The sequence below is a fragment of the Acanthochromis polyacanthus genome, chromosome 6, assembly GCF_021347895.1.
Source record: "Acanthochromis polyacanthus isolate Apoly-LR-REF ecotype Palm Island chromosome 6, KAUST_Apoly_ChrSc, whole genome shotgun sequence".
Lineage (NCBI taxonomy): Eukaryota > Metazoa > Chordata > Actinopteri > Pomacentridae > Acanthochromis > Acanthochromis polyacanthus.
The window spans coordinates 27272163-27291414 of NC_067118.1; the positions used below are offsets into that span (position 1 = coordinate 27272163).

A 19252-nucleotide genomic window follows, 5' to 3' on the forward strand; every position below is an offset into this window, starting at 1 on the left:
TTTCATAGAGGCGTATGCAAATGTCATGCCACTGAAACTGCTGCCAAGACCTGCACCTGTAGAATTGCAAATCACAACCAGGTGCTGTTTGTCCCAACACGTTTGGCTGGTTTGCCTGAGGATATGAGGTTTATATTGCGGAACCCTTCTCAGCACGGAAGAGTTGCCCAGAGAAGAGCAGAGAAGACGGCAGCATTCTCTGAATGGCCGACAAGCACTCGTCAGGAAACAAGAGCAAGGACTTCAGTTGTTCTCTGTCAGGTCCTAATATTTATACCCCCAATGGATCTATTAAAGAGGAGCTGGAAGACCAAAACTTGTGGCCAAGGTGAGACCGTAGAAGATTAGAGTAAGAATGCACTGCTGTAGGTTGGTTTATACGCATTCCTGCTATTCCTGAAAGGGTTCGTCTGAGGTGTGCTCATCTGTTTCTGTTAAATGACATGAAAATGTGTGACATGTTGCGAAAAGAAAACTGTCCCCTGAAAATAGTACCTTGATGTCTGCACAACTTGTATTTACTAGAAATTCAGACAGTTATTACTACTCACTCTGGAGTGTTCTGTTTTTAGGCATGATAAAAGTATGGCTTTTGGTTAACTTGGTTAACTGCTTTTTTCCAGACTAGAATATTTCAACCTTAAAATCTTGGATGGACTGCCATGAAATTTGGTCCAATATCAGTGGCTATCTGTATATTACTAGGAGGGCAACCGATTAAGCAAAATATCTCAACATGTAATGATTGTATTGGCCACAAATTTTATTCATGCATTCATAGATTCTAAGTGACTTTGTTGATGCTCTGATTTCACCTCTAACAAATCTGACAATTGCTGCTTTGTGTGAAATATTGGATTGAAACCTCAAAGTTCAATTTTTTTTACTGAATACCCGCAAAACAGCAGCACTCACCCCTGTTCTTTGGCCATACTTTGCATTTACTTTTGTTTAGCTGATGTATGTTGTGATATGATGAAGCAGAAACTGTTCACAGATCCCTGGCTCGAAAATGGATCGGGATGCTGTTTATGGGGACCTGCCTCCTCTACTGTGCCAGAATGACCATGCCAATCTGTGCAGTCTCGATGGCAGCCACTTTCAACTGGAGTAAAATCGATTCTGGGCTGGTCCTGGGTGGATTCTTCTGGGGTTACTGTTTCACGCAGATTCTGGGAGGACACGTCAGTGACAAGTATGCAATTCAACTTGTACAACATGTAATTGAATGAGTTGACAACCGAAAGGGCTTGTATGGGTAAGAATGTCAGGATGCCAGTCAAACCCGCTGTGAATGTTTATCAGAGTGGGAGGAGAGCGTGTCCTGGTTATCTCTGCAGCATCATGGGCTGTGATCACAGCCAGCACCCCTCTGCTGTCCTATCTGGGGTCTCACACCCTTGCTGTCATGACTGTGGCCAGATTTCTTATGGGACTGTTGCAGGGTGAGTACTGCACCTGCTGAACACATCACTTACAGGAGTACATCAACATGTTTTTAAAAAGTATGAATGTTGACTTAATTACTAAAAGTTACATGAGAAGATCAACACTACTCTCATGGCTGTACAGCACATGTAAAGCAGTAGCATAGCATAAAGACTGGAAACAGGGTAAAACTGCTAGCACCGCACTGACTGAAGCTAACAAAATTAATCTCTAAAACTCAAGAGTTAACCTGGTATATCCAATTTGTTAGCTTTGCGAAAGTGTAAAAAAAAAAGGGAAGCTGTGGTTTTAATGTCTTGGACATAAACTGTTTAAGAGTCTTTGTTATACAGTCTACGGTCCTGGACTGAGGGCTGTTGCCAGGCAACCAGTACAGATGACAGGAAGTGAGTGTTCCAAACCAAAGATAGATAGACAGACAAACAGTCATGTTGTTTTCCTCAATTTCTTGTTCATTTTAATGCCTGGTACAACTAAAGGTACATTTGTTTGGACAAATATAATGATAACAACAAAAATAGCTCATAAGAATTTAATTTAAGAGCTGATATCGAGACATTTTCCGTGGTTTTCTTGATAATAAACAAAATCACTGAAGTTCGTCCATCAATAGCTATGGCATTGTACTGCCATAAACAGCTTTTAGACATTCCATGTTTTCTTTTGTCTGTTTTAGTCACATGATACACACAGGAATTAGTACGATTGCATAACCATTGTTTTTGGTTTCTGCTGCTTTGCGTCTTCTTATACATGCATATAATTATGTATATATGTTTTTTTAAAACAAAAACTTTGAACAAACCCAAACTAGCTGCATTTCTCGTGTTATTAATCTTTAAGCTAAATTAACCTGAAATATTTCATGTTGATACTCAGACTGGTTGCATTTTCCCAAAACACTTAATAATTCCTTTAAATAGACTCCAATGGTGCAGGTATATATGTATGTAGAGCTTTGGAAATAAATATTGGACCATTGTAACCACAACTTTCAGTTCATATGTTTGCAGTTCTTAGTTAGGCTTTATTGTTCTCTTGTTAAATTTGTAATTGTTGCTGTTTTCAAGCTGGTAGCAATGATTTTCACCTTATCCTTCTTCATTACACATCAAATGTCTGTCCTATCTTGCAGTGCTCTTCTTTAGGCATTATTAAGTAATAATTTTGGGGGAATGTTTTGGATCTGGCACAAACTAATGGTGACTCCAAAATTTTCATCTCTTTAGCATGAAAAATACAAACTTATTTTCATATATCCTATTTTTAAACATATTTTTTGCATGTGTTGACTTTTTAAATGCCTGTAATTATCGAACCGCTGTGACAAAATTCAAACAAAGTTATCAAGACTGAAGGCCTGTTGTCGCAATGTCCTTCAGCAAAATGGTCCTGATGGTTCAATGATAACTCTGCTGCACAATCTAATGTTCTGTTGTTTTGGCCATTATCATAACAGGAAGCAACTTCTGTGCGCATGAAACGTGTTCCCAAAACCAAGTTAAAGAGAGAGAAAAGAGGAAACGGAAAAGGGAAGAAGCATGTGTTTACTTTTGTTCAGGCAAATGCAAGCTGTATGTTTCAATAGAAAGCTGCTACTAATAATTGTTGCCATTATCAATTGTAGTCCACAAATAATGAAAATGCACCAATTTCACCGTTTTCAGACATCTATTTCCCCCAACTGGCAGTCCAAAATCCTGTCTAAAATGATATATCAATCATTAAAATAGCTGTATTTTTTTTTAAGGTGGATGTTTACAGCTGCCAGGAGCATCTGTACACTTGTCTTTGACAGACCTTATACATGGTGGTTGAGCTGTCTAAGCTCATACATATTACATGAATTGAGAATGTCTGGTAATGTCTTGCAGGTGTTTTTTTCCCATCGTTGGCCAGCCTGTGCTCTCAGCGTGTTGTGGAAGGAGAGAGAGGCTTTTTAATGAGCACCATGCACAGCGCTAGCAATCTTGGGTACGTTGTGCACATACATCATTTCACATGTAAACACACATTTATCACTGATGACACCTTTTTTTTTTCCTCTGTCTGCTGCTCTTTCAGAACGTTGTTAGCAGGAGGGATGGGTTCCCTGATGCTCGACCGGTATGGCTGGGAAAGCATGTTCTACAGTACTGGTTTCCTGGCAGGACTCTGGGCACTGATAGTATGGCAGTGTTTTTTAAAAGGTTAGTGATGTACAAGAGCAAGAGCAACAGAAGTTTTACTTTCACAGTCCTGAATGATCTAGGCAGAGGATGGAGAAGTCATTCTAGTGGCAGACGGCCAGTCCAGAATGAAACTTCTTAACACCTACTGTGTGGATTACCATCATATTTGTAAAGAAGTTCGTGGTCCCTGAAGGAAGAATCCTTATGGCTTCAGTGATCCGTCAAGTAATTATGTTTTCACCTACTAAGTTAAATATTACACTCTGGATTGCCACAGATTTTGGTTCCAAGATTGTGAATTTTACATACTTTGGTGATTTGTTAAACGAATCTACAATTTCTACACTTTAATTTAGCAGACACTTTTTTCCAAGGCGACGTACATCTGAGAGTAAATACAATACAAGCAAGGACCTAGTCAGAAGAGAACAACCTGGATAAATGCCATAAAAACAAGTGTACATGTGATAAGACAGATAGATAGATAGATAGATTAAACCTTTATTAATCCCACGGCAGGGAAATTTACAGTGTACAGCAGCAAATAGAACACTTGAAACAAAGAGAGTGCAGCACACAATGCACACAGTGTATATATATATATATATATATATATATAAATGGAAATATTTTCTTCAGAAAAAGAAAAGAAAGCAGTATTTACAGTATTTTTTTTTTAATAGGACTGTGCTGCCTACAGGCTGTGTGGATGTAGTAGGATTTTTTTTTGTGCAAAGAGGTTCAGTGAAAAGCTGGGTTTTTAGTCTTTTCCTAAATACTCAGAGAGATTCTGCAGACTGAACAACACCCTTTTAACGGGGAAGAAACCTTGAGCAGAACCCGGCTCTTTATGTGGGGGGACCCGTGTGCCTGCTGGCCTTCAGGTTGAGAGGGACAGAAGAGGTAGAGAGGTGGAGGAGGAGGGATGGGAGAAGAGGAAGGTGGGGAACATATAACACACAAAGCAGCATTTGGTCACTTGTTCCACCACCAGGGAACCACAGAGGAGAAGAGTCTAGCTATCGACCACCCCTGTTGTGTTGGTTGGCTCAGGAGCCTTTTGTTGGCCGAAACTGGGAGAGCGGGAAGGAGTGTAAACCTGAATGAGAGAGTTCAGGTAAGAGGGAGCAGTTTTCATTGTAGTTTTGAATGCAAGTGTTTGGGTCTTGAATTTTATGCAGGCAGCAACTGAGAAGCCAGTGAAGCAATCTGAACAGTGGGGTGACATGAGCTGTTTTAGGCTGTTTGAAAACCAGATGAGCTGCTACATTCTTGATCATCTGCAGAGGTTCGACCGTGCATGTGGGGAGGCCTGCCAGTACAGAGGTGCAGCAGTCGATGCGTGACATTATGAGAGCCTGTAGCAGGGGTTGTGCTGCATGTTCAGACAGGAAGAGTCTGATCTTCCTGATGTTGTACAGGATGAATCAACCAAGCAACAGAGGCCATGTGAGCCTTGAGGGTTAGTTCATCATCGATCACGACACCCAAGTTTCTGGTAGAATTTGTGGGTTTGAGTTGGATTGATTCAATCTCTTGACAACTTATGGATTGACTGGACATTAAATTTGTTACACAGATTCATGTTCCTCTCAACATTATTCTGTCTTGTTCATCTTTGGGAAAAAAAATTAGACCACCATGACCATTGTTTTCGGCCTCTTCCTTTGTCGTTCTTGGGGAAGCCATACTGCATTCAGCTCTCCTCTGTACAACTGAGGAGCCATTAGTCACATGACAAAGTTCTGACATTTTACTCAGAATACAGAGGAGATGCGTATGGAAACAAAGTATTAGTACAATATCTGTAACATGAAGAGCAGCTGTATTTCTTCCAGGATCATTACCATTTTTGGGCACTTGGAAAAATGTATATGTTGTGTATGTTGATTCCAGTTTTTTTACATTTTTGTCACATAAGAAAACAAGTGAATATGATTCATGACATTATACTTGTGTCAGACTACACAGAATACATTTTGAGCTCTGTCTACTTCCTGCAGTGGTTATGCTGTTTCTGTAGAGGTGCAGGACTTTATATTGCAGGGATAAATGGGCCCACAGTAAGTAGAAATGTGACAGAGAAAAAATGCACAAAGAAGGTTAATCCAATGCTTTATAAAGCTTCTATCTGTTTTTAAAAAAAATGTTTTACTTTGTGCATCGTGTACATCGGTTTAATATACTGTTCAACGTGTGGTTTAGGTGACGTTACCCCAAAGCAGATGAAGACAAGGAAGGACTCACAGTGGGGTTTATCAAGAACACGCTGGCTGAGTCTGTTTAAGAAGCCACCTGTCTGGTACATGTCCTGTAATCCTTCATTATTTACCAGTTCATGATTATGTGATCGCACCAGTGTGACTGCATCTCCCTGTTTGTCGTCTTCTGTCTCAGGGCCATGGTGATTACTCACATGTGCATGTGCAGCACGTCCTATACTATATTGTCGTGGTTGCCAACGTACTTCAAGGAATCATTTCCTCATGCCTCGGTAATACGACAATATGCCGGTATTTAGTACATTGCCATGACGCATTGTAGCCTCGTTCTATTTTTCCCCCATTCTTCAGACATCATCAAGTCAAAAGCATTGTTTAAATTCCATGTTAAAACCTCTTTGTTGTCTCTGGGTGTATGTGTTCTTGCAGGGGGGTGTGTATAACATAATTCCATGGCTAATTGCCATTCCATCAGCACTTGGAGGAGGATATGTTTCAGATTTCCTCATCAACCAAGGTATCAGTTAAGTCCCATTAGTCTTTTACTGTGGTATGTGTTTTAATGTCAGTTAAAATCTATTTAATTTTAAAGTTTTTATCTTGTATTTTTTTTTCTTGTAGGATACAATGTAGCCTCTGTGAGAAAGATAATGCAGGTTAGTATGAGAACACTGCTGGGATTGTGTAGCTGCAAGGATAAAAGTGTGTTTGTGGTGACATATTTGTTCCAACCAACGACTTAAATGTTCTTGTTGGAATTTTTCAAATGCCTGTTTCAAGCAAGTTATTACAAGCTTTGACGCTTTCCCCGGGCAGTAAATGTACTCCCGTTTTGAAATATAAAATGTGGAAGTGTAAACCCTAGTTAAATCTATTTAACAATACAAAACTGATATTCTTTAGTTGCTGGTAATTGTTCATTCCAAAAGTGTAGATCATTTTGTATAAATGAATGAATGAATGAATCACATCAAAACTTAGATTAGGTTTTGTACCTCCTATTAGCCTGAATGTAGTTGCGATTTTATGTATTTTTTCGAAGCTTTATGTGGCGTCACCTTTGTTTAGATTTTGAACTGCGTCTTTAAATGTCTCACCTGCATGCCTCTCCCTCCTCAGTTTTTTGCCATGGGGCTATCCAGTATGTTTATAATGGCTCTGTCTGGATCCATCTCATTCCACTCTGCTGTGATTTTCATTTCTGCTGCCGTGGGTGTGTCCTCATTCACCAGCGGGTATGTTGGATTCCATCACTGTGTATAATTATGCAACCTTTAGTCATTTCTACAGGAAATTAACATAGCTCAACCATTGCTCGACTTATGAAACTAATACTTAAAAATATTAAAGGCAGTACTTTAGCTGTCAGAAAGCATGATCACACAGCATTCTATCATGATAGAGATTACGTAGTTTAAAACAAATGTGGCATTTTTTACAATTGAAAACCCGACTTCTCGGTGCTCTCTGAGAAGTCTTAGCTATTTAATATAATATTTCCCTTTTTTTGAGCACAGGAGGCGTGACGAAAATTAGTGCCAATGTTGTCAAGACTTTAGAGGGCTTGTATATATTTGTGTCTTTTTAAAAAAGTCAAAAGTGCAAAATCCGTACAGCTATTTACAGTCTTAGTATTAAAACCCATACATACAGCCATTATGTCTTCAGGTTGTTCCTACACTTATGAACTATACTGAGTAGGTTTTTGTGGTTAAAAGTCAGTGTGACTTCAGTGATTGAGAATGCTAATTATGACAGGATTTTACTCGAGTCATGTCATTTTCTACACAAAACGTGTCTCCGGTCATTCAGCAACAGAAGAGGAGATGGATGTAAACTATGACGTTACTGGTTGGCAGAGGCATCGTGATGATTCTAGTTCAAAATGGAAAAATGTTAAAACAGCGCCCAGTGTAGCTCACTGTATCATGGGAACATTATATTTCCTGTTTCTTGCTAAATTTTCCATCTTCTCAAGCAAGTAAAAAGTCTTAGAATGTGACGTTTTTTGAAAGTACCTTTTGAATTATAAAAACTAAGCAGAAAAACAAAACAAACACTGATGTCGATATTGAAGCTCATATTTATTACGCCATTGCTCCTTTCCTGTCAATAATAGTGATGATTTGGAAACACTTTTACCTTTTCTCAACATTTCATACGCCTGAATGTTATAAAGACTGTACTACGAGTGTTAATCGTAAGTGAGGAGACAATTTTTTTTGATACACCCTGAATGCAACACTAGTTGGCTAAAACACAAACGAGTCCTGTACGTTGTCTGACTGGTTTTTATAGGTTTGGTACACATGAAACTACTGAAGTTGAATCTGTGTTTTTGAGTCTGTCACTAGTACGCCACAGTTTTAAGGTGGAAATGCTGGTGCTGACTACTTATTGCACTTATGATGATGATGATGTAGCACATAAAAATGAATCATGGACAAGTTAAAGATGGTAAAAAAAAAACACTTGAATTTCACCAGAGGGGTCTTTAAACAGGTGTAAATATTGAATTTATTTTAATGTCAGGAAACAGATAAATAAACAATTGGTGCTTTTTTTGTTTGCAACAGCAGAACAGTGTGTGTAAGATTAATTCAAAAGAAACGACTATGAAGACATTAATTGATTAATTGCAGTTAAGTATCAAGTCACTTAGTGTAGCAGTGTGGCTCACTGATGCTTTTTTTCCCAACTTTGTAGAACATTTTAGACAGACAGTGTAATTTACAGCACAAGGTACAAAAATATAGAACATATGCTCAGAACACACACACACACACACACACACACACACACACACACACACACACAAAATAAGAATAAAAATTGATGAAAAAAGAGCAATTCTATACTAGAAAATAAATTAATTACCGTAATTTAAAAATGAATTTAAAAAGTAAATAAAGAAAAATTAAATAAAGACAATAAAGAAGTGAAAGAAAAAAAGGAGGGGAGTGGAGATAAGATAAATGATATTAAATAGAATAAATACTAAAAAAATTAAGTAGATAATTACATCTATAAATCTACCAGCTCAGATGAAAAGTCTAGGGAATGTATGTAGTTCAGATCCCAAGTAACATGAAATGATTTCACTGAGGCTCTTAGCGCAAACCTGAGTCTTTCAAGTTAAAAAGCACCTCACGGACCCAACGGCTAAGTGAAGGGGGACTGGGAAGGACAATCAGCCGATGGGCCAGCAGGGTGGAGAATGAAAAGGCCTGCTTCAGATTTTTAGGAGCGCTCGAGAAGGGAGCAATGCCAAAAATCGCAGACAAACTATTTGGAGCAATAGCTCACTGATGCATTTTTAACCATTTATGCACAGCAGCAGCTCTGTGGCACAGATGAATAAAATAGAACACACTTTGGATGCAGTTCTTCTTAGAAGCATCCATTTATTGTTGGTTGAGCCTGTAGATAGGATGTGTTAACAGTAAGGAGAATTTTAAAAGTCAGCAGAAAGGTTTCATATGTAAATCCAGTCACATTTCTGTGATGTTGTAAATTTTTGAATTTGAAATAATCTTGTCGAATGTGCTACCATTATTTTATTTCTGCATTTCAGTGGTGTGTCTGTGAATGTACAAGACCTCACCCCATCATGTGCAGGCGCTCTCTATGGTGAGTTTTTAGCAGCAGTTTCATCAAAATTGATTTAGTATGTTTTATTGATAGACATCTAATTAATTTTGTATTTATGCAACAGGTTTTATGAACATGATGGGCGCTTTGATGGGTATGTCGTCACTGTCGGAATTTGAATCTGAAATTGAAAAGTGTAAATTCTGAATTACCAGCACTGACCTTAACTCAAAACTGTTGTCCTCATGTGCTGCACAGGGCTGGTGTTGGTCTCTGTGTCAGGCTACCTGATCGAGGTCACCATGTCGTGGGCTACAGTCTTCTCTCTCATCACTTTAGTTAATGTCACGGGTCTCGGGATCTTCATCATCTTTGGCGATGCTCGTCGTGTCGACCTGGAAATATACAGCCAGGATTCTGTGCTCTGACCCAGACTGGACATTACTTTTACACAGTAGTAAAAGCACAACTCGGTATCTATAAAGGAATTTCTGCCTTTGTATGTACTATTAAATTATATATTTTTGTCACTGTTTTGACGCAAGAATCACAGTTTTGCTGAATATATAAGTATGTGGAAATACTGTAGAATTTGAGATGAAGGAACTTAATTATTCAATAGTTTTGATGATGTGTAAATCACTTATAATCTGCTAAATGTGGACTGTTTTATAAAAATGTTTATGACGATATATTTATTATAGAAAGTATAATTTAAACAAAAATGTGTACATACAATCCCTATAGAAATTCTTGACCCCCCCTTGATAGTATTTTATTGCACATTGAATCCTGGTTTCATTTTGCTTTTTAGACAGCAACTTGTGAGTGAGTTAACGGTACTTTTTAAGACCAGCTACAAAGTCTTACTCGGATTCAGGTCTGAGCTGACTTGGCCACTCCAGAACGTTCATTTTGTCGTTTTTAAACCACTTCTGTGTAGCTTTGGCTGTTTGCTTTGGATCATCATCTTGCTGGAAAATAAATCTGCTCCCTAGTCACAGTTCTCTTGCGGACCCCATCAGGTCATCCAGGATTTCCCAAAACTTTACTGCATTGATTTTAGCCTCTACAAGCCTTCTAAGGCCTGCTCCCTGCTGCCATCCCTACATCATGGTGCTGCCACCACCATGCTTCACAGCGTTTGCCAAATATAGTGTTTAATCCAGTGGTAAAACAGCTCAGTTTTAGTCTCGTCAATCCAAACAACCTTCTTCCAGTTGAGTCTCTCACCTGCCTTCTGTTGAATCCTTGACAAGCTTTTCTCAACAGGGACTCTCTTTGCTAGTCACCGTACTGTCTTATACAGCTCTGACTGGTGAAAGACAGTTGTTGTATGCAGTCTTTCCCATTTTGGCTGCTGATACTTGTAACTCCTTCAGACGAGTCATAGGTGTCTTAGTGGCCTCACTCATCTCATTACCTAATGATGGATTTAAATGAACTCCAAAGAATATTCACAGGCTTGGGCGTGTTCTTCAATCAATCCTCAGACTCATGCTTTTCACTAACCTTTTCACAGAGATGTTTGAAGTGTCCTCTTGTCTTCATGGTGTAGTTTTATCCAGAGGACTGGTTCGTCAGTGATTCAGATGATGTCCATTTCACTCGTTGTGTTTAATTTGTTCACTTTAAAACAGATGAATACTTATGCAATCACTTGTTTTACATTTTATATATTCTTGACAAACGGTGCTGTTATCGGTATTTGTGCAATGTCTTTTCAAGCTAACACACACCAGAACTGATAATGATGAAGCTGCTGAGGTCAGGCGATGAGGTACGACGTCTTAAGTTCTCTTGGTTTCATTTTCTTAGAAAACTATTACCGTTAGCTTTAAAAAAAAAAAAAAACAAAGCTCAAGGAAAATGACTTTTGTTTTTCTCCCCAACTTTAAAGTTCATTTAATTTGTGAAAGTAGGCTGATCTAGGAAGTAGACACATGAGAAGTAACACAGAAGGACACCAGTGAAAACTTGCAGGCTGTCAGTTGGTGGAAATAGTTTGTCAAAGGAAATTTGAATGGTCAGTGTCAATGAAAAGTCATACAAGATGTTGAGTTGCCCAGCATCTGGCAAAAATAAATTTAATTAGCTTACAGCTTTTCTTGTTGTGTCTTTATTTTATGCACTAAATCATCGAGAGAAGCAAAAATAAATACAATTAACAGTACTGGTATCAACAAAGTCCAAATAAAACTCATCCTTAATAAAAATTAAGACACAACAACAACAAAACAAAAGAAAAAAATAGATTTATAATAGATTCCCAATAAAGAGAGATGGATAGGCCATCTGTCTCTAGAGCTGTATGTGTTTGTACAGTTCAGTCTGACTGCACTCAGGGTAGATGGTGAAAATATGAGGACTCCTTAGCTCACAGTAGTCCTACCACCACCAACAGGTTCTGCATCTTGTGGGCTGGACACGGCATCTAGAACTGGAAACTGGTCTCTCTCTGGAGTCTCAAATCTCTGCAATTTTCTTTGATGGTTCTGAGATTCACTCTGAGGTTTCCACCTCGTCTGAAGAAGAAAAACAGACCGATAAATAAGGTCAACAGAAAATTACTTCTAAGCTAATTTTACAAACATATGTGGTCACAGGATAGAGCTCATGGAATCAACTTAATTCAAGTGTTATTGTACAACATAGAGAATTCATCAGTTTCAAAATCACAGTTTCATTTAATCATTACTTCTAAGAGTTGATGTTTTAGGCAAAAACTCACCTGAAGCTGAGCAACACAATGGGAAAAAAACAAACAATTGATGCAATGGTAACTGTATAAAACAACAGCTAGCATGGATTTTACTAGCAAATTACATTTTAACCAGCTGCTCTGCTGCAGCAAACCTCCCCAATAGTTCTAAAACTGTATCAAAATTAAATAAACAAATGTCTCTAAAACACTCTACAAGTGGCAATCAAGTGGCTAATACTTTTAGTATATTCAGAAATGTATTTAAAAGGCACTAATGAGCACTGAAAGTAGTGGACTTTTATGCCACTAAGATTTTAGCAGAAATCAGTCTGGTTCAATATGGTGGAAATTAGCCAATTTTAGTTGATTTTTATGTGAATGTTCTTAAAGAAAATATTAGAGGTTTTACTGATATATATATATATATATATATATATATATATATATATATATATATATATATATGTAATCACTTTAGAATCACTTCAGATACTTTTAGGATTTTTTTTGAAGAATTTTACTAATTTTTTGAAAATATTTACAAGAATTTTCTTCCCAAATTTTAGGGATTTTTTTTTTTTAAATGAAACTTTTAAAGGAATTTTTTAAGCAATTATTAGAATTTTCTTTCTGAAAGTTTTGCAAATTTTCAGAAATTCGGGATAGTTTTTACTGAATTTTTGGAATTTTTTTAGACAAGGAAACAAATTTTTTTTTGTGCCTATAAATGAGGACAACAGGAGGGTTAAAGGCTAAAATTTCATTTTTACAGTAAAATATGGAATGAGCACATTTTTAACCATAAAATCAACAGCATCAGTACATTTCTTCCCCATAAATGAAGTAAATGTTTTATCATAATTTTACGGTAGCATTCTGGTGACGACAGCTGCCAGAATTTTACCATAAAAATAACATTTATTTTATTTTTATTTTATTTTATGCTACAGTGTGATGGGGTGTCTCTTACCTCTGCAGGGCTTCTTACCCAGGTCCACCCTGTGTTAAAGGGCAACTTAATAAAGCAAACTGGGCATTTAAATGAGTTATTTTGGTAAATGGCGCTTGAAAGAGGAACTCCCTCACAAAAGGCCAACTAAACCCAGTATTGCAGGAGAACAGGGTGACTGGATGAGGCTGCAGAAAGCTCCTGCTGTGGTTTTCAGCACCCCGGTCAGCGCACCGTTTAGTCCGTTAACTGGGTCTCTGCGCGCTTTAACGGCAGCAGCTCTGCGTGCATCTGCGTCATGACGTCGCTGCTTCAGCTGTGAGGACCGGGACATGAAAGACAGAGCAGGGAGGGATGTTTCCTCTGCGGAGAAATGTCTTACATCCTCAGCACCGACGGATCTCTGTTACAGGATTCATTTGACTGAAGCGAGGCGTTCATTCCTGCCCGGATAACCCCGACTGGGCCTGACCGGCTGCCTCCACGGACACTGTGTTGTTTGGCCTTTTTTTTTTTTTTTTTTTTTTTTACCTCCATAGATCCGTCACAAGAAATCACACATCGCAGGAATGTTTAACTGCGAGCTGCACCGCGACGGACAGACACCGGACTCTTCACCACGGTGATAAATCAGTGAGGAGGAGATGTGCGTAAACAGCCTCACATTTTGGATATCTGTGCTGCGAAGGCGCTCAGGCCCGTCCAGGCATTGCTGAGGAGTTTGTGTTGTTTTGTGTGTCTGTGTTAAGAAGAGGCAGGGTTCTCGCTCCTCGTGTTCACGGCGGACCTTGATTTATTAACCATACAATTAAGGCACGCGGTGAATGCCAAGAGAGGAATCCCTCTCTGCAGCCCGCATCGCTCTGGAGATTTAAAACCTCTGCAGAGACGCTCAACACCTGCTTCTGCTCCCAGGAACAAAGACTGTCTGTTTCCTCATCACCATGATCTGGTCAAACTGTAGTGTTCTACTTGTCTGTTTGCAATAAAAACGGCGGAAAGATTGTGGAGAAGTCAGGGACGATCCAGATTCTTCTTAGTGAGGGGGCCCAGGGGCGTACAACGGATTTTTTTTTTTTTGGGAGGGGGGAGGGGGGGGCAACGAAAAGTTGTAAGAAAAAATGAAAGCTGCTACCCACCTCTCGCTTTTACAAAGTATTTTTCATGTGTTTTTTTTTTTTTTTTTTTTTTGGGGGGGGGGGGGGGGGGGCTGTGTAAACCCAGTAGGAAAGCTGTATATGACCTTTTCATTTTGGACTGTTAACATTCAAATTATGATTGACTTGTTTCCTTGTTTATGAGAATTACAACATCATCAGCTGCAGCATCTGCCTGTTATGTAAAATTAGTAAGCTCAACAACAGTATCCTGAGGGCAATTAAGTGACAAATATTGTGCAAGAACAGCACTATATACAACCCTGTCAATTTCCACTTCTTAGAATGTTTACTGACAATTATCACACCTAAAATAAGAAATAATATTCTGTACTTTTTGCAACTAGTTCTCAGGTGTAAACCAGAATCATCACAGGGTTCTGTTTGCTAATCAGTCTAAATCAAAATGAGAGCTACCCAATACACAGTGAACAACAACAATCCGTACCCTTGATCTGTGGTAAAATAATCCAAATGTTCTGTGCAGGAATGTCAATTTTAAAATACAATGAAATACAGTAAGTAGCACTCTGTACATTTAATAGTACAGAGATCTTCTGTGGGACTTAGAAAATTTCAGCCCTCAGACTGTGTGAAAGCTCAGATCCTGAGGACTCGGGAGGTGTCGAGGCTTTGGAAAGTCTTGGAACTGAGGGTTCAACCCTCCAGCACAAAGGCTAAAGTCCCACCTCCTGAGAAAAACGGTCGAGTTGAGACTCAATTTAAAAAAAAAGACTTGAAAGCGGCAAAAAAACCCGATGATAAATACGCAAAAAAAGAATTATTAGTATCTGAGTGAGTAGTTCAGGGGGTAGGAAGAGAGACTGCCCAGTGGAAGGTAGTAGGTTCAAAACCTACCACCAGCATTTTTCTTTGTTTCTCTGTCTAAATTTTTCAAAAAATTTAAGAAGGGTCATGTCTTGAACCAGCAACCTGCAGCACCATAAGCAAACCCTTAACTCACTGAGCTACAGATCAGATAAAAAATATAATTTCGTTGTCCCTTTGACATCGTAGTTTCCAAGTGACCACATGGGTGGAGTCAAGGCAGAGTCTGGGTGGAGTCAGGGTGGTGACAGGGCAGAGAGTAGGAGGGAAGGTGGGTGGCAGCCGGCAGCCTCCCCCCTCTACCCCCCCACCTCCCCCACTGCCCCACTCTACTCCCCCACTGCCCACCACATCTTCCCCCGCCCAATGAGTTTTTCGAAAATCCGAGTCTAGACGGGTTTCCCCGAATTTCTCGAGTTTCCACCAGGTCAGAGGCAGAAAAAGTTGTCATGAAGAGGCGTTGAAGTCGGTGAGGATGGAGTAATTTTTTTTACAGCGACTAGAAGGAAGACGACAAGAAGAGCAGGTCTTTAACCAGCATCCCTAAAATCCATGGAGTCGGCTCCAGAGAAATGAGGGGAGGTCAACTTTTATCGACCTCCATCCAGATGTCCAACTTGATATCTTTACTTTGAGATTTTTAGCACCACAAACCTTTAGTATCACACTTTATCATTTATTAGGACTTTAATGGAATCTACCAGCAGATTTAGTTTTTGTTCAGAAACTTTATTCTTGTCGTCGTGGGACTGCAGTATTTAAAACTGTTCCTTCTATTTGACCTCATGTTTATTAGTTTTAGTGGAGAAAGTTATTTTAATTGTCGATTAGTCTCTTAAAAAACAAATAATAAATTGGATTCGTCAAGAGGTTTGAATTTCTTACTTTGTCATGTCGTTGTTTCTCTCTCTGGTGTTCAGATACCACAGTCATATAATAAATATGACAAAAAATATAAAAATAAAGTGTCTTGAGACAATTTGACCTGTAATTGAAGTTATAAAAATAAAATTGAATTTAAATTGTATGTATCTTGTAATGTTAGAGTAATTCAGCCATATATGTTGGAAAACATTTTCTTTGTCCATTAATCTGTTGATTGTTTTCTCCAGGAATTCATTTTTTGTTTTGGTTTATAAAATGTCAAACCCAAATATATTCAGTTTACTGTCATAAAAACAAAAAGATTTATATTCATGATGCAGGAATCAGGCAGTTTTTCCACTTTTTATCTTAGTTTAGTCAGAAAGATAGTTGATAATGTGTGAATTGTTGCAGCTTGTGAGCCGTAGAAGGTTTTAATCTTTGGGGCCGAGAGTCAGAAAACATTTAGAAACTAACATTAACAAAACACTCAAAGATTTGAACATCATTAAAGGGAAATCCAAATTTTGCATGACAATGTCTAATTAAAGGACATTTATTTCCAATGTAAACATGTGATATTCATCCTCTGGAGCTTCTCTTCACATCGTCTTCCACCTGGACTGGTTTGGTCAGGAGCATGTGCAACAAACATCTGAAAAACTGCACTGTAACATCAATGAATGACACTGAAGTTTAATCTCTACATAAATGAGACTGAGTCTGGATGTGCTGCTTTGTTATTAACTCCTAAGTTTAGGGAAAGTTCAAACAAAAGAGGACAGTTCAGATAAGACTTGAGAATGAGCTTATTGTGAACAAACACCTCAGATTTTCTGAGCTTCAGCACCTCAAGCGAGATATTTAAAATATTTTAACAACAAGCAACTCAAGAGATCCAGAAGTTGGAGAGAGTTAGCTTCAGCTGAGCCAATGAACATGTGGGACGCTAACCTAGCAAACATTTCAGACTTTTCTCTGTGAATTCACAGAAATAATTTACTATTTAATGACAGAGCTATACATCTGAACTCAGTCTCATTGAAACAGACTCTAATTCAGTGTCATCCATCCATATTAAAGTGCAGTTACCCAAAATGTTTGTTGCATGAGCTTCAACAAAACCTGTCCAGGTAGAAGGTCACTTTGACAAACAGGAAGTGGAAGATTCCAAGCATATTTATAGAAGGGGGAACCGGACTGTACTAAGTGCAGTCGAGTATAGAGGGGTGTTTTGTAGGTTTTTAAGGCTGATAATGATTATTAGTGAGACATTTGGAGGAGATATTCATTTGCAGTAAATTAAAGTATTTAAAATCTTGAAGTTAAATTTAGAAGAACACAAACTCTAACAGAAAACTTTGTTGATACATTTTTGTTTTGTTTACAGATGTTAAGTCAAAGGAGTTATTTGTGACAACAATTCTACAATGTATGTCTCCTTCCTTTGACTTGTTATTTGTAAAATATACCACGTATATGATGGTGTTTTTTCATACCAAAGGCTATATTATGCTGTTTTCTGAGAGACATACTGTGCTACTCTGTTTGTTCTGGTCCTGGGCTGCTGCACTTCTCTGTTGTTTTCTGGATTGACTTAGCTGCATGCCTTCGTCCACCCGGCCTCCGTTACTCGTCCCGCCTGCCGTCTCTGGAGCTGAAGCTGGATTGGAACAGACCAAAGTACCGTCCAATCACGATGCCAGCTGCCTCTCAAAAGGCTCCTTCATCTGGCAGCACTTCTTCTGAGGGGAAGCTGAGCTTCAGCAGAACCTTGGAGATGTTTTCCAGCGGTTGGTGGATGTGTGGGGAGATAGAGAGGGACCTTTGAACTGTTCAGAAAGGAAAACAGGGAACCCATTGGTAGTTTTAGTTTAGGGTGCTACTGTGGTGTGTTTTGGGTTTTAAGAGGTGAACAGGAAATTTATTTTTTTGTATTGATTATCTTTTACTTTATTCCTGGTGGGAATGCTCATCAATGTCAATATGAAGTCCACTTTTAGTTCTGTTTAATTTTATTTCATTTGGTTTCAACCCCCTCACATGTGTGGTTGTAAACATACTCCTTGAAATAAATACTCGTCTAACCCTCTGAAAACCAGTGTTTGGACTGTCTTTGAGTTGTTCCTCACCAACTTCAGAGAGCGGGGACAAAATAATGTTTTGTGGACTAAGGCTAAACTATGACACTTTTAGAACGACCTGCTATACTATGACGTTTTTAGAGCGACATGCTATACTATGACGTTTTTGGAGCGACATGCTATACTATGACGTTTTAAGAGCAACATACTATACTATGTCGTTTTTTGGACGACATGCTATACTATGACGTTTTTAGAGCGACATGCTATACTATGATGTTTTTAGAGCGACACGCTATACTATGACGTTTTTAGAGGGACATGCTATACTATGATGTTTTTTGGACGACACGCTATACTACGACGTTTTTAGAGCGACATGCTATACTATGACGTTTTTGGAGCGACATGCTATACTATGATGTTTTTTGGACGACACGCTATACTACGACGTTTTTAGAGGGACATGCTATACTATGATGTTTTTTGGACGACACGCTATACTACGACGTTTTTCGAGCGACATGCTATACTATGACGTTTTTGGAGCGACATGCTATACTATGACGTTTTAAGAGCAACATACTATACTATGTCGTTTTTTGGACGACATGCTATACTATGACGTTTTTAGAGCGACATGCTATACTATGATGTTTTTAGAGCGACATGCTATACTATGACGTTTTAAGAGCAACATACTATACTATGTCGTTTTTTGGACGACACGCTATACTATGACGTTTTTAGAGTGACATGCTATACTATGATGTTTTTTGGACGACACGCTATACTATGACGTTTTTAGAGCGACACGCTGTACTATGTCGTTTTTTGGACGACATGCTATACTATGACGTTTTTGGAGCAACATGCTATACTATGACGTTTTTAGAGCGACATGCTATACTATGTCGTTTTTTGGATGACATGCTATACTATGACGTTTTTGGAGCGACATGCTATACTATGATGTTTTTTGGACGACACGCTATACTATGACGTTTTTAGAGCGACATGCTATACTATGATGTTTTTTGGACGACATGCTATACTATGATGTTTTTTAGAGCGACACGCTATACTATGACGTTTTTAGAGCGACACGCTATACTATGTCGTTTTTTGGACGACATGCTATACTATGACGTTTTTGGAGCAACATGCTATACTATGACGTTTTTAGAGCGACACGCTATACTATGTCGTTTTTTGGACGACATGCTATACTAT

At 38.6% G+C, this 19252-nt stretch overlaps 1 protein-coding gene and 1 long non-coding RNA gene across 2 annotated transcripts; one reads left to right on the forward strand and one right to left on the reverse strand.

Moving 5' to 3' along the window:
* The first annotated feature begins 160 nt into the window (after positions 1–160).
* Positions 161–11532, forward strand: LOC110945753 (solute carrier family 17 member 9-like). The gene is made up of 14 exons (XM_051949941.1): positions 161–328; positions 998–1195; positions 1306–1445; positions 3324–3423; positions 3514–3638; positions 4745–4750; positions 5826–5922; positions 6018–6114; positions 6272–6359; positions 6464–6498; positions 6962–7077; positions 9417–9472; positions 9558–9587; positions 9692–11532. Exons 1-14 carry the CDS (start codon positions 204–206, stop codon positions 9859–9861), a joined length of 1383 nt encoding a protein of 460 aa, XP_051805901.1. The 5' UTR covers positions 161–203; the 3' UTR covers positions 9862–11532.
* On the reverse strand, positions 11490–13864 carry LOC127534545 (uncharacterized). Its single transcript, XR_007942700.1, has 2 exons — positions 13108–13864; positions 11490–11958 (listed from the first exon to the last, which is right to left on the reverse strand). It is a non-coding gene; the product is annotated as an uncharacterized LOC127534545 (long non-coding RNA).
* Positions 13865–19252: the final 5388 nt, after the last annotated feature.

Excerpts from the sequence above, each read along its gene's own strand:
- LOC110945753 (XM_051949941.1), top strand. The coding sequence starts at position 204 with ATGGCCGACAAGCACTCGTCAGGAAACAAGAGCAAGGACTTCAGTTGT. Across the intron at positions 6,499-6,961 it reads CTGTGAGAAAGATAATGCAG|TTTTTTGCCATGGGGCTATC; the intron begins GTTAGTATGAGA and ends CTCCCTCCTCAG. Across the intron at positions 9,473-9,557 it reads ATGTGCAGGCGCTCTCTATG|GTTTTATGAACATGATGGGC; the intron begins GTGAGTTTTTAG and ends TTTATGCAACAG.